Source organism: Oncorhynchus keta, chromosome 3 (assembly GCF_023373465.1).
Source record: "Oncorhynchus keta strain PuntledgeMale-10-30-2019 chromosome 3, Oket_V2, whole genome shotgun sequence".
NCBI lineage: Eukaryota > Metazoa > Chordata > Actinopteri > Salmoniformes > Salmonidae > Oncorhynchus > Oncorhynchus keta.
In genome coordinates this window covers 15,523,338-15,539,478 of record NC_068423.1, presented here as the reverse complement: position 1 = coordinate 15,539,478, position 16,141 = coordinate 15,523,338, and the positions used below count along the sequence as shown (strand labels likewise).

Here is a 16,141-nt window from a genome sequence, read left to right as displayed (position 1 = left end):
ATGAAGGCGTCGCTCTCTAACCAAATTTGGTGTCCTATAGGATATACTACACCACTAATGATATAGTGAAGTCTGGTTACGTTCTAGGATCTCTGAGGAATAAATACGAATGTGATTTGACTGATTGAAACAACATCTAGGGTTATATTTTCACAGATTCCTTTCTTTGCAAATTGAATGAGTGGAAATACAAAATCAATGGTGCATGCTATATGGACTTTTTTAGGATATGGGAAATGATTTCTCTAACAAAACAACACTTCATGATATCTCTGGGAGCCTTTGGATGATAAATCAGAGCAAGATTTCAGAATGTAAGTACACATTTCACCTTCAGAGGTGAATTTATCCAACCTATCGCGGTGAAAAAAGTGTTTTGTTGTTAGGAGCTCTCCTCAAACAATAGCATGGCATTTTTTTTCGCAGTAATAGCTACTGTAAATTGGACAATGCAGTTATATTAACAAGAGTTTAAGCTTTCAGCCGATATAAGACACTTATATGTACCAACATTTGTTGTTTCTCTAAAATCTGCGATCGTGACACAAGGCGCTGCATGATTTACAACTGATGCCTATCCCTATTAACATCCGATGTTAAAACCAATCTCTATCACTCCTCGGATACTATACTTCTGAGTATAACAATGTCCCAAGTTTAACACAGAATCTAACAGTGTGTGATAAATCAATTTGATTTGATTCAGTCCTATTCTTCAACTTAGATTTTTGGTTGAGATGGAGATGTAAATCCAACGTATTTCTAAGTTGTCGACTACATTTGATATCAAACAACCATCCTTTACGTACAATACAATATCCAAAGGTAAAAGTCTATTATTAATATCATGCATTTGGCGTCCTATTGATAGGGCTAAGGGTGACTACTTCTAAACTTTCTAAGAACCAATCAAGCCATGGATGAATGACAGTATGCCGAGCTACACGTTGAAATGATGGTGTGCTTTGGGCAAATCAAATGTCAATGTAGCCTACATAAGTCCAACCTCACTCCGAATGTACTTTCACGTACAGTTTATGTAAGAAAAGTAAGTTACCCAATGTGATTTCGGCAGTCTGCGCAAAGAAGTATGAAAGTGATCAATGTCTAAATGTGTTGACGTGATGGCTCAGCTAAGACAAACACAGGTTATTTCTTAAGCTAAGCAGCGTACATAGCAGGAGGCATCTGGATGGTGGACTCACTGAAGTGCATCACCTGTCCTATAACGGTAGGAGTCACTATTCAGGAAGAAATCATTCGACTGTGGCCTCATATTTTATTTCAATATGCCTCTGTATTGATATCGTGACGTCAAAAACAATCCCTCTGGGCACAGAAGTCAATTCAACGTTTATTCCACGTTGGTTCAATGTAATTGCATTGAAATGACATGGGAACCACATTGATTCAATCAGTGTGTGCCCAGTGAGATGATATTGATTCAAACATACCATTGATTCAAGCATACCAAATAACCATTGATTCAAATATACCAAATAACCATTGATTCAAACATACCAAATAACCATTGATTCAAATATACCAAATAACCATTGATTCAAACATACCACATAAAATATGTCTAATCAAATCTAAAATTCAACATAATATCTACCACCCAATCAATATAGGATAAATGTTTTTTAAAATGTTTTATTTTGTGGAATTGTCAACGCAATTTCAATATATACATAGTTCTGATGATTATGTTGAAATTAGATTGACAACCTGACTAATAGGTTGTTACATCAATATATTTAAGTTGAGATCTTACCCTAGTTATATTTTTTCACAATGCTGGTTGAAATGAGATGAAAGCAGTACTCTGGTTGAAGAATCTTTTCCAAATCATATGAATTGTCCACGTTGATTCCACATCACAACACATTGACAAATGATGTTGTAACAACATTGATTCAAGCAGTGTGTTCCCAGTGGGATAGCATCTAATTTTTCATCCTCAGACAGATTTTTTTTAAATGTCAGGCTTTTAAAAATAATTTACCAAAGACCCACTCTGAATATCATATCCCAACATAGTCCGAAGAAGATAAACATTCTTTCATTTTCTAGTCACAACACAACAAAACTCCAGAACTGGGCTTATCACTAAGCTTTGTGGTACTGGGTTCCCTGAGTGAGGCTGACTCTCACACTGATAACAACATTTCTCCCAGGCAGGCTATGTAATCCCTGGGTTTGTTGTTCTCATGGAGAGCCTGGGGGGGTCCTGGTAGTTTACTCCATGTTTTTCTCCGGCAGCAGGGAGAGAAAATCCCTCCTCATTACAAACAGATATGACAGCTTTAAACGTCCAGGAAGCCATAGAATAAACAAGGATATCAATTCAATGTTCACCATACTCCTATGCTACCACGAGCTTTAAAACCAAGAATGGAGGTATGACATCGCAACTGCTACTTTTTGATTAATTGAGATTTGGTCTGCATATTCCTGGAAAACATCTATCAAACTATCTCCTGTTTGGAGAGTCAATGGATGTCATGGTCATGATGATACCAGAATCATTGTGTGTGCAGGTCCAGAGGTGTCAGAGAAGAATCACAACATGTCACTTCGCTATCTCTATATCCTCTTGACGTGCCGCACTCTGCGACGTGCTGAGAGGGCAGACAGAGCGGAGAGAATCAATGTCATGGATGTGGGGAATGAAAAAGCACAACAAAACAACATGGCTGCAGATGACCTGAGATGGGAAGATGTGATGTGTCCACTACAGCACAGCGGGTTGTTCTTCAGAGGTAAAGGAGTCTCCCACTCAGACTCTGACCCTAGGGACTCTTCTGGAACAAACAGCCATCAATCCTGGTTCTATCCCCACACATCCACTCAAGCATCCTTACAAACAACTGTCAGTGGTTATGCGATAGATCATGGGGGAAAGAAGACGACAAAAACAAGTAATTCACGTCATAGCCTGTGCAAGATCTGGAACTGAAATGGCACATTAAAATACTCATTTTAAAGTTGGTAAGGATTGGAAGCTTGGAAGCTTCATGGTACATTTACATTACATTTAAGTCATTTAGCAGACGCTCTTATCCAGAGCGACTTACAAATTGGTGCATTCACCTTATGACATCCAGTGGAACAGCCACTTTACAATAGTGCATCTAAATCTTTTAAGGGGGGGGTGAGAAGGATTACTTTATCCTATCCTAGGTATTCCTTAAAGAGGTGGGGTTTCAGGTGTCTCTGGAAGGTGGTGATTGACTCCGCTGTCCTGGCGTCGTGAGGGAGTTTGTTCCACCATTGGGGGGCCAGAGCAGCGAACAGTTTTGACTGGGCTGAGCGGGAACTGTACTTCCTCAGTGGTAGGGAGGCGAGCAGGCCAGAGGTGGATGAACGCAGTGCCCTTGTTTGGGTGTAGGGCCTGATCAGAGCCTGGAGGTACTGAGGTGCCGTTCCCCTCACAGCTCCGTAGGCAAGCACCATGGTCTTGTAGCGGATGCGAGCTTCAACTGGAAGCCAGTGGAGAGAGCGGAGGAGCGGGGTGACGTGAGAGAACTTGGGAAGATTGAACACCAGACGGGCTGCGGCGTTCTGGATGAGTTGTAGGGGTTTAATGGCACAGGCAGGGAGCCCAGCCAACAGCGAGTTGCAGTAATCCAGACGGGAGATGACAAGTGCCTGGATTAGGACCTGCGCCGCTTCCTCTGTGAGGCAGGGTCGTACTCTGCGGATGTTGTAGAGCATGAACCTACAGGAACGGGCCACCGCCTTGATGTTAGTTGAGAACGACAGGGTGTTGTCCAGGATCACGCCAAGGTTCTTAGCGCTCTGGGAGGAGGACACAATGGAGTTGTCAACCGTGATGGCGAGATCATGGAACGGGGAGTCCTTCCCCGGGAGGAAGAGCAGCTCCGTCTTGCCGAGGTTCAGCTTGAGGTGGTGATCCGTCATCCACACTGATATGTCTGCCAGACATGCAGAGATGCGATTCGCCACCTGGTCATCAGAAGGGGAAAGGAGAAGATTAATTGTGTGTCGTCTGCATAGCAATGATAGGAGAGACCATGTGAGGTTATGACAGAGCCAAGTGACTTGGTGTATAGCGAGAATAGGAGAGGGCCTAGAACAGAGCCCTGGGGGACACCAGTGGTGAGAGCGCGTGGTGAGGAGACAGATTCTCGCCACGCCACCTGGTAGGAGCGACCTGTCAGGTAGGACGCAATCCAAGCGTGGGCCGCGCCGGAGATGCCCAACTCGGAGAGGGTGGAGAGGAGGATCTGATGGTTCACAGTATCGAAGGCAGCCGATAGGTCTAGAAGGATGAGAGCAGAGGAGAGAGAGTTAGCTTTAGCAGTGCGGAGCGCCTCCGTGATACAGAGAAGAGCAGTCTCAGTTGAATGACTAGTCTTGAAACCTGACTGATTTGGATCAAGAAGGTCATTCTGAGAGAGATAGCGGGAGAGCTGGCCAAGGACGGCACGTTCAAGAGTTTTGGAGAGAAAAGAAAGAAGGGATACTGGTCTGTAGTTGTTGACATTGGAGGGATCGAGTGTAGGTTTTTTCAGAAGGGGTGCAACTCTCGCTCTCTTGAAGACGGAAGGGACGTAGCCAGCGGTCAGGGATGAGTTGATGAGCGAGGTGAGGTAAGGGAGAAGGTCTCCGGAAATGGTCTGGAGAAGAGAGGAGGGGATAGGGTCAAGCGGGCAGGTTGTTGGGCAGCCGGCCGTCACAAGACGCGAGATTTCATCTGGAGAGAGAGGGGAGAAAGAGGTCAGAGCATAGGGTAGGGCAGTGTGAGCAGAACCAGCGGTGTCGTTTGACTTAGCAAACGAGGATCGGATGTCGTCGACCTTCTTTTCAAAATGGTTGACGAAGTCATCTGCAGAGAGGGAGGAGGGGGGGGGAGGAGGATTCAGGAGGGAGGAGAAGGTGGCAAAGAGCTTCCTAGGGTTAGAGGCAGATGCTTGGAATTTAGAGTGGTAGAAAGTGGCTTTAGCAGCAGAGACAGAGGAGGAAAATGTAGAGAGGAGGGAGTGAAAGGATGCCAGGTCCGCAGGAAGGCGAGTTTTCCTCCATTTCCGCTCGGCTGCCCGGAGCCCTGTACTGATCTCAAAGCCTTGAAATGTTTTAAATACCCACGTTTTGTGGAATATCTGTGATATATAATGGTGGTAGTCTGTTGGTCAGGCAGTGACAGGTTTGACATGTTTATTAAAGTCATTTTTGGAGGTTTTGGTAATCAGCTAAAATAATAAAGATTAGAGCATACCCAGCCAACCAAAACTGGTTATGTTAATGTTTCCTGAACATTTCTTTACGTTGTGGTAAAGGTGTAAGAACATTCCCCGGAACACTTTACTTGGACAGTCCATCTGTAGATGCTCTAACCCTAGCCCTAACCCTAAACTAAACCCTAATTCTAACCCTAACCTTAGTAAGCAGTTGCTTATCAACAGATGGTCATATTATCAACAAACTATCTGTAGAACCTCTACAGATGGACTATCCGCCCTGTCTAAAAAAAATGTGAACCATCCCGCCCAAAAAGTTAGAATAACACAAAATCTGTCCAGTTTTGTTGATGATTATAAACTAGGTGGTTCGAACCCTGAATGCTGATTGGCTGACAGGCGTGGTTTTTCAGACCAAATACCACGGGTATGACAAAACAATTATTTTACTGCTCTAATTACATTGGTAACCCCTTTTTATAATAGCGATAAGGCACCTTGGGGGTTTGTGGTAAGTGGTCAATATACCATGGTTAAGGGCTGTGTCCAGGCACTCCCCTTTGAATCATGCGCACAAACAGCCCTTAGCTGTGGTATATTGGCCATATACCACACCCCCTCGGGCCTTATTGCTTAATTAAACAATGTTGGCATTGTGTAATCACCAAGAATGTTTACAGTTCATATTTGGCCGTGCTGCTATTAACGCACTGAACAACTGATTCATACATGGGAAAACAGACAGACAGTCAAAAAATAAATGAAATGAGTTTGTTTTAACGTATCTGAGCATTGTAAGAAAGATCAGCAAATGATTTATATTTTGCACTAAACTACTTCCATGTGCACTGAGTGTACAAAACATTAGGAATACCTGTTCTTTCCATGACATAGACTGACCAAGTTAATCCAGGTGAAAGCCATGATCCCTTATTAATGTCACTTGTTAAACATTGAGACAATTGAGACATGGATTTTGTATGTGTGCCTTTCAGAGGGTGAATGGGCAAGACAATAGATTTGAGTGCCTTTGAAGGGGGTATGGTAGTAGGTGCCAGGCGCACCAGTTTGAGTGTGTCAAGAACTGCAACGCTACTGGTTTTTTCATGCTCAACAGTTTCCCGTGTGTAACAAGAATGGTCCACCACCCTAAAGACTTACAGCTTACTTGACACAACTGTGGGAAGTGTTGGAGTCAACATTGGCCAGCATCCATGTGGAATACCTTTTGACACCTTTGTAGAGTCTATGCCCTGAAAAATTAAGCCTGTTCTGAGGGCAAAAGGAGTGGGTGCAACTCAATATAACAAAGGTGTTCTTAATGTTTTGTAGACTCAGTGTACTGAATGTTCAGGTGCCATTTTTGGAACAATCACGTCATAACATCACATGTTATTCTTGATGTCTCCATGAACATAAGCAGAACGTTCATGTGATCTTTTCTCAGAACCACTGTAATTGAATTCAGACACAGTCACTTTCAAGATTATTGGCACCCTTCATAACGACGAGCAAAAAATACTATAAAATAAATATTACGAATACTGAGCTATATTGTATGCTCAAAAAAATAGGGGAAAATATATTACTTTATAATAATACAATTGCTCAAAGATAAATATTTTGTTTAATAATACAAACAAATCTCTAAAGGATAGGTGTCAATTCTTGGCACCCCTAAAGATTCTTATGAATAAAATCAAACAAAATTAAATCTGCATTAACATCCTACTTTTCTAAGTTCATCTCAGTTTCAGGAATTGTATTGTGGCCTTCCATGGCTTCCTGTTTCACTGGGGTCTAAACATTTTGTAACACGCATGTAAAAATCCATTTTGGAAAAGAATTCACAAGCAAAAAGAGACAAACACCATGGGACCAAGCAGACGTCATACCGCTCAGGAAGGAGACGCGTTCTGTCTCCTAGAGATGAACGTACTTTGGTGCGAAAAGTGCAAATCAATCCCAGAACAACAGCAAAGGACCCTGTGAAGATACTGGAGGAAACAGGTACAAAAGTATCTATATCCACAGTAAAACGAGTCCTATATCGACATAACCTGAAAGGCCACTCAGCAAGGAATAAGCCACTGCTCCAAAACTGCCAGATTACTGTTTGCAACTGCTTTTTGGAGAAATGTCCTCTGGTCTGATGAAACAAAAATAGAACTGTTTGGCCATAATGACCATTGTTATGTTTGGAGGAAAAGGGGGAGGCTTGCAAGCTGAAGAACACCATCCCAACCGTGAAGCACGGGAGTGGCAGCATCATGTTGTGGGGGTGCTTTACTGCAGGAGGGACTGGTGCACTTCACAAAATAGATGGCATCATAAGGTAGGAAAAGTATGCGGATATATTGAAGCAACATCTCAAGACATCAGTCAGGAAGTTAAAGCTTGGTCACAAACGGGTCTTCAAAATGCATAATGACCCCAAGCATACTTCCAAAGTTGTGGCAAAGTAAGGACAACAAAGTCAAGGTATTGGAGTGGCCATCACAAAGCTCTGACCTCAGACCCATAGGAAATTTGTGGACAGAACTGAAAAAGCCTACAGCAAGGAGGCCTACAAACCTGCCTCGGTTACACCAGTTCTGTCAGGAGGAATGGGCCAAAATTCACCCAACTTATTGTGAGAAGCTTGTGGAAGGTTACCCGAAACATTTGACCCAAGTTAAAACATTTCAAGGCAATTCTACCAAATACTAACTGAGTGTTTGTAAACTTCTGTCCCACTGGGAATGTGATGAAAGAAATAAAAGCTTGAAATAAATCACTCTCTACTATTATTGACATTTCACATTCTTAAAATAAAGTGGTGATCCTAACTGACCTAAGACAGGGAATTTGTACTAGGATAAAATGTCATGGAATTGTGAAAAACTGAGTTTAAATGTATTTGGCTAAGCTGTATGTAATCTTCTGACTTCAACGGAATATACTGAACGGGGTGGCAGGTTAGCCTAGTGGTTAGGGCATTGGACTAGTAACCAGAAGGTTGCAAGTTCAAATCCCCGAGCTGACAAGGTACAAATCGTTTGTTCTGCCCCTGAACAGGCAGTTATCCCACTGTTCCGAGGCCGTCATTGAAAATAAGAATTTGTTCTTAACTGACTTGCCTAGTTAAATAAAGGTTAAAAAAAAAATAATAATAAATATAAACACAACATGTAAAATTGTTGTGCACAAATGTATTTACATCCCTGTTATTGAGAATTTCTCCTTTGCCAAGATTATCCATCCACCTGACAGGTGTGGGATATCAAGAAGCTCATTAAACAGCATGATCATTATACAGTGACGAGATCCTGAGGCCCATTGTCGTGCCATTCATCTGTCGCCATCACCTCATGTTTCAGGATAATAATCCTGGAAGCTGAAAATGTGTCAGTTCTTCCATGGCCTGCATACTCACCAGTCATGTCACCCATTTGAGAATGTTTGGAATGCTCTGGATCGACGTGTATGACAGTGTTCCAGTTCCCGCCAATATCCAGCAACTTCGCACAGCCATTGAAGAGGAGTGGGACAACATTTCACAGGCCACAATCAACTGCCTGATAAACTCTAATCGAAGGAGATGTGTCGTGCTGCATGGTGCAAATGGTGGTCCCACCAGATACTGACAAATGTTTTAAGGTATCTGTGACTAACAGATGCATATCTGAATTCCCAGTCATGTGAAATCTGTAGATTAGGGCCTAATGAATGTATTTCAATTGACTGATTTCCTAATATGAACTGTAATTTTAATAATTGTATATAGCCTATATAAAGGATGAGAAGGTTAGGCCTAACCCCAGAGAGATAGATGTAGAGTATGCCAGTGGCATGCTACGAGATAAACATTTATTTATTTATGTCAAATGGCTACTGCATCTGCTACACAGATATAAAAGTATATTCAATCTGACTATTTTGTACAAAAATGAGCATTATATTGTTAGATTATATGAGTAAATTTGATAGGCCTGAAACAATCTTCCTCACCTCAAGTTCAACTGTTGGAGTCAGTTGGAGCGCCATGGCGCACTGCAGTAGCTGAAGCTTAATAATAGCCACACCATACCAAACCTTCACAAAGGTTTCTAAACTGTATTAGGTTAATACCAATAGTAAGTCAAGTTTATAGGGAAAAGAAGAGCCGAGGGGTGAAAATAAACCTTGGAAAAACATACTACCCTTCCCTGTGCCAAATTAAAAAACACTGCTATTTTGGACCACCCCTCCCCCTCAGTAAATGTCGATCTGTCCCTAATTGAGTGACTGTCAGTGACTGACACACAGTCGTGGCCAAATGTTTTGAGAATGACACATATTCATTTTCACAAAGTCTGCTGCCTCAGTGTCTTTAGATATTTTTGTCAGATGTTACTATGGAATACTGAAGTATAATTACAAGCATTTCATAAGTGTCAAAGGCTTTTACTGACAATTACATGAAGTTGATGCAAAGAGTCAATATTTGCAGTGTTGACCCTTCTTTTTCAAGACCTCTGCAATCCGCCCTGGCTTGCTGTCAATTAACTTCTGGGCCACATCCTTACTGATGGCAGCCCATTCTTGCATAATCAATGCTTGGAGTTTGTCAGAATTTGTGGGGTTTTGTTTGTCCACCCACCTCTTGAGGATTGACCACAAGTTCTCAATGGGATTTAGGTCTGGGGAGTTTCCTGGCCATGGACCCAAAATATCAATGTTTTATTCCCCGAGCCAATTAGTTATCACGTTTGCCTTATGACAAGGTGCTCCATCATGCTGGAAAAGGCATTGTTCGTCACCAAACTGTTCCTGTATGGTTGGGAGAAGTTGCTCTCTGAGGACGTGTTGGTACCATTCTTTTTTCATGGCTGTGTTCTTAGGCAAAATTGTGAGTGAGCCCACTCCCTTGGCTGAGAAACAACCCCACACTTGAATGGTCTCAGGATGCCTTACTGTTTCCTTGCAGGTAACCATGGTTGACAGAGGAAGAACAATGATTCCAAGCACCACCCTTCTTTTGAAGCTTCCAGTCTGTTATTCAAACTCAATCAGCATGACAGAATGATCTCCAGCCTTGTCCTCGTCAACACTCACACCTGTGTTAACGAGAGAATCACTGACATGATGTCAGCTGGTCCTTTTGTGGCAGGGCTGAAATGCAGTGGAAATGTTTTGGGGGGATTCAGTTCATTTGCATGGCAAAGAGGGACATTGCAATTCATCGTATCACTCTTCATAACATTCTGAAGTATATGCAAATTGCCATCATACAAACTGAGCCAGCAGACTTTGTGAAAATTTATATTTCTGTCATTCTCAAAACTTTGCACAAACTGCACAAGACAAAAACTGCTGATACACAACAATATGTCGAGCACCTGGTCGTATTCTACTTTTCTTACTCTATATTCTTACTCTCAATTGAGACCCCGGCTGAATTCCTTCTTTTTTTTTTGGAACCAAGTTAACCTAGTGTGCAATACATGCCTCATGCGGAAGAAGGTGCTTGAACAAGGGAAACTTTCTCAGACGCTTTTGACAGAGATCGTTCATTAGATGCTTATCCTCCAGTGTTCACTATAAACTCTGGTTGCGCAGTCTGTCGCGCTCGTGTAAACACATAAAATGCCCCGTCTGGTGACTGACCCAACCGTTTCCATTAAATACATTAGTACGAGCACATATCCTCCCTAGAAAATATAAGACCGAGGAACTCTTAATGGCAGTTTCCTTCACGCAGGCGGATGGACACTGACGCACATTGGGGGAGTTTGGTGAGGAGGGAGGAGGGGCGAGAGCATAGCGGATCGGCAGCTCCATCTGCATGCAGAGACGAAACCTGCAGCAAACGCGCACTCACCCATCATTCAATTCCACCGAACGCAGCAGTGAATGCAACGCTCATCAGCGCGCTGACAGGCTGCGCTCTCCTTTGCTTTTCAATCGTCCTGCAAGAACAGATTTCGCATTTGCTCTGGTCGTTGATTCAGCGCCAGTAGGCTACTTTTGGATACATCAGTTTCTCAAAACGATCTACAAATGATTTACACAATTGTAATTGCTATCTGGGGTATTTAAAAAAAATATATATATATACTGTAGCCTATTGCCTCTTTGACATATTACACATAACTGTTAGATATGTGGTGATGACCGTCACCGCTTTGGTGCACAAGATACCACTGTGCGTAATGGGAGGACAGGTGTATCATACTTTAAGTGGAAGCCACGGGGCAGAATGCTGCCTTCCCATGGACTTTCACTGATTCCCAGAAGTGGAAGTCGGAATACTCTTGGCTGAAATAACACCTTGTCAAAATGGAGCTAATGTGGCGTACAATTTTCACAATAAAAGGTAAGTTTAACCTACATGAATCTTGAAATTGTACGTGCTATTACCAAACAATAAGTAAATTAATTGTGATAACCAGTCGTCAAAGGTTAAATAGGCCTACCAAACGTGTAACCAATGTATATTTTTAATCGGACATGGATATTTCTTTATTTCAATTGTCACCTGTTAAATTTTGTTATCTGTATTCATTTATAACAGCGCACCTGTTATTTTATATTCTGATCAAGATTAGGCAATTTCTCGTGCGCATGTGTGCGCCATTGTGCCCGCTGTTGATTTTTAATGCTCCAAATGTATCAGTAATGGTCCATTGTTGAAATTCCAAATGCCATGTAGTACTTGACATTGACATTAATTGAATGTTAGTGTCTACATGTGGAGGCCAAACAGAGAAACCAATAAATGAGAACACAAAATAACCTCTGCACCAGCAATATTGACAAAAATATCAGATTGAAGACTTGTTTGGCGTGAGAAATATTTTAGAATGATAGAAGACAGAATAATCATAACCATCTTGCATTTTAGAAGGCCAATATTTCTGCATAAAATATGCACATAATCGATACTGAACCAAAGAGTTGTCTTATATTATCATAGTAAATACTATCTAACATTTGTCTATTGGCTACGATTTAAATATATCTAGAATATTACAAAAAATCCAACTCCAAAGAGAATTGCTGCCACAATTGTTTTCGAATTGTTACGTGTAAGCTATATACAATGTCATGAATAGTATTTGCTCCCTTTCTAATGTTCTCTATTTTTGCATATTTTTTATTCTGAATGTTATCAGATCTTCAACCAAAACCCAATATTATATAAAGGGAACCTGTGTTTGCAAATAACCCCAAAAAAATATTATACTTATTTTATTTTATTAAAGTTATGCAACACCCAATTCCCTTGTGTGAAAAAGTCATTGTCCTCTTACACTCTAACTGGTTGTGCCACCTTTCACTGCAAAGACTGCAACCAAACGCTTCATGTAGTTGTTGATCAGTCTCCCACATCACTGTGAAGGAATTTTGGCCCACTCTTACATGCAGAACTGCATTAACTCAGTGATATTTGTGGGTTTTCAAGCATGAACTGCTCATTTCACGTCCTGCCACGACATCTTAGTTGGGATTAGATCTGGACTTTGACTAGGCCATTCCAAAACTTCAAATGTGTTGCTCTATAACCATTTTCATGTAGACCTGATTGTGTGTTTTGGATCATTTTCTTGCTGCATGACCCAGCTAAGCTTCAGTTCACAGACGGATGGTCTGACATTGTCCTGTAGAATTCTCTGATACAGAGCAGAAATCATTGTTCCTTCTAATAAGGCAAGTCTTCCAGGTCCTGAGGCAGCAAAGCATCCCCAAACCATCCCACTGCCGCCATGATGCTTGACTGTTGGTATGAGGTTCTTACTGTGGAATGCAGTGTTTGGTTTTCGCCAGACATAATGGGACCCATCTCATCCAAAAAGTTGACTCAACTTTGCCAAATAAATAAATAAATAAACATCTGGATGACGATCAAGGTTCTTTGGAAGAATGTTCTATGGACAGATGAGTCAAAAGTATAACTTTTTGGACAACATGGGTCCCATTATGCCTCTGCATTCCACAGTAAGAAACGTATACCAACAGTCAATCATGGTAGTGGTGGTGTGATGGTTTGGGGATGCTTTGCTGCCTCGGGACCTGGAATAAGTATGGAATTGTTGTTATTTGTTCATTCAGGTCCCCTTTATCTAATACTAGGTTTTGGTTGAAGATCTGATAACATTCGATATCAAAAATATGCAAAAGTAGATCACATTTGAAAGGGGGCAAATACCTTTTCACAGCACTGTATACACGGAGTATAAAAAACATGAAGAACACCTGCTCTTTCCATGACAGACTGACCAGGATGAATCCAGGTGAAAACTATGATCCCTTATTGATGTCACCTGTTAAATCCACTTTAATCAGTATAGATGAAGGGGAGGAGACGGGTTAAAGAAGGATTTCTAAGCCTTGAGACATGGATTGTGTATGTGCCATTTAGAAGGTGAATGGGAAAGACACAGATGTAAGTGTCTTTGAACGGGGTATGGTAGTAGGTCCCAGGCGCACCTGTTTGTGTCAAGAACTGCAACACTGCTGGGTTTTTCACACTCAACAGTTTCCCGTGTGTATCAAGAACGGTCCACCACCCATAGCACATCCAGACAACTTGACACAACTGTGAGAAGCATTGGAGTCAACGTTGACCAGCATCCCTGTGGAACACTTTCAACGCCTTGTAGAGTCCTTGCCCCTATGAATTGAGGTTGTTCTGAGTGGTAGAATAGTAGAATACACAAAGTGACATTTTGAAACTTGGTTGTGCATCAGCAGTTTTCCTCTTGTTTTAGGTCAGTCACTGACAGTCACTCAAATAGCCCATGTCAGTTATTAAAATATTATAGAGTTGTAAATTAGTCTAGTTAGCTGGCTAGACTATCTAAACTAGTAATCATGGCCGAATTACTGATCGGGCATGCAGGGCACGTGCCCAGGGGCCCTGACCTCCAGGGGCCCCCATAGATTGTTGTTGTAATTTGCATATTAATATATCATATTAACATGGCATCAGTCATGGCAAAATGTGTAGAATTACAGGAAATTAGCTGTTAAACTGCAAACAAACAAATTCTATAAAGCAATTGTAGTTGTTTATCTTTCATTAATAAAATTGTTTTTCTGCTAACAGATTCCTTTGTACATATTCAATTTCAGTTTTTAATCCCGGTTTTGAGCTCATGTGAGTGTAGCGGCTAATTGTATAGCTAATAGGCTATGTCTTAGTAGATCGACGAAGGTGAATGAAGCTACATCAACCAATGTGATAATGGCTGGGGGTCATTGATGCTTGATTTTGCTGTTGTCCAAATAGCATTTTTGAGTTTTTAAACTGTATAGAAATGCAGTAAATGAGCTTCAACTGTCTTAACAGACCTCTAAAACTCAGACCCTGGCTACGGCCCTGCTGCCACTGTCTCTGACCAGAGCGCTACATGTTTCCCATGCAGTGCGAGCTTCTCATCACCACCAATCCAATAGAGGACCTGTGTTTGCACAATAAACCCAGATCCACACATAGCTTTATGCCCAACAGAAATAACAGCAAATCCTGACCTTTTCCATGCGCATGGATTTTGGTTTTCCATTTTAAAACAATTCTCAACAAACATTATTTTGGCTTGGTCTGGTCCTTTATCATAAAACAAACACCTTTGCATTGGAGAATAGTTTCATTACTGGACACTTGAGAATCCATGGGTGTTTTTCAAGGGGTTTCACATCAGCTTGGTGCTGTTTGTTCAACACAGTCCCAACCATTCAACACATTCAAATGAAAACACCAAAAGCCCTACTGGAGGAGTGTGGAGTCCTGCAAGTCCTATATTGTGTGGGGACCTATAAATGAAGGGCCAGGCTTTATTATGTAACTTAATGTTGAGTGTAAACCATTATATAGCAGGCTCAGTTACCATGGTGCTTTGAAGGAATGTATTCTCCCTCGTCATTGAGTTTCTCTGTTCTCACCCACTGTCTCCATTCTCTCTCTGTACTGTACACTCAGGTGGGATGTGAGATTAGTGTCTTCAACCCTGAAACAGAGCCAACCCAGCCCTCCTCTGTCAGCATGGATCCCTGGCCTCTCCTTCCGTCGCCCCCCAACCTCTCCCTCCCCGAACCCCTGTACTACGACAGCTACTTCCCAGGGAACGAGTCTGACCTGGGGTCCCGGAATGACACTCCGGATGAGACCCACCAGGCCTTCGACAAGACCAGCTCCGTAGTCATTACCTTCATCTACTTCACGGTGTGCGCCGTGGGGCTGACTGGCAACACCTTGGTGATCTATGTTATCCTGCGCTACGCCAAGATGAAGACGGTGACTAATATCTATATCCTGAACCTGGCCGTGGCCGACGTCCTCTGTATGCTGAGTCTACCTTTCATCGCCGTGCAGCTGGCCCTGGTCCACTGGCCCTTCGGCTCCGTGCTCTGCCGCCTGGTCATGACTGTGGACTCCCTCAACCAGTTCACCTCCATCTTCTGCCTCACGGTCATGAGCGTCGACCGCTACCTGGCCGTGGTCCACCCCATAAAGTCCACCAAGTGGCGGAAGCCACGCGTGGCTAAGATCATCAACCTGACCATGTGGGGAGTGTCCCTGCTGGTCAACCTGCCAATCATGATCTTCAGCGGTCTGATGCCCAATAATAACCAGGCTTGGGCGTGTACCATTGTGTGGCCAGAGCCTCAGGGGGCCTATCAGACGGCCTTCATGTTCTACACCTTCCTCCTAGGTTTCTTCCTGCCGCTCATCGTCATCTGCCTCTGTTACCTGCTCATCATCATCAAGGTGAGCCCCTCCTCCCTGTTCATGGTGTTTTTATTTTCAAATTCACTTTATTATCTTTATTATTGCTGACGTCTTTGGTCAAGTTCTCCGTTCTGACATGCTGGAACCTGTTATCTATCTACCTGTTGCCTGTAACCACAGCGATAGGCACAGTTGTGGCATCTAAGAAGGTAGTATCACCAATAACAATGGATCCCCTCTC

The 16,141-nt window shown here is 42.4% G+C and overlaps 1 protein-coding gene across 2 annotated transcripts in view; it reads left to right on the top strand.

Annotated features, from left to right (window-relative positions):
* Nucleotides 1-16,141, top strand: part of sstr2a (somatostatin receptor 2a) — a 35,392-nt gene that overhangs the window by 12,127 nt on the left and 7,124 nt on the right. The window contains exons 1-2 of one of the 2 annotated variants that reach the window (XM_052490848.1): nt 10,998-11,544; nt 15,151-15,939. In XM_052490848.1, the coding sequence (XP_052346808.1) occupies nt 15,214-15,939 (726 nt within the window). In that variant the 5' untranslated portion in view covers nt 10,998-11,544; nt 15,151-15,213. Of the gene's footprint in view, nt 1-10,997; nt 11,545-15,150; nt 15,940-16,141 lie in introns of those variants that run through there. The other variant, XM_052490855.1, reaches the window with a different exon arrangement.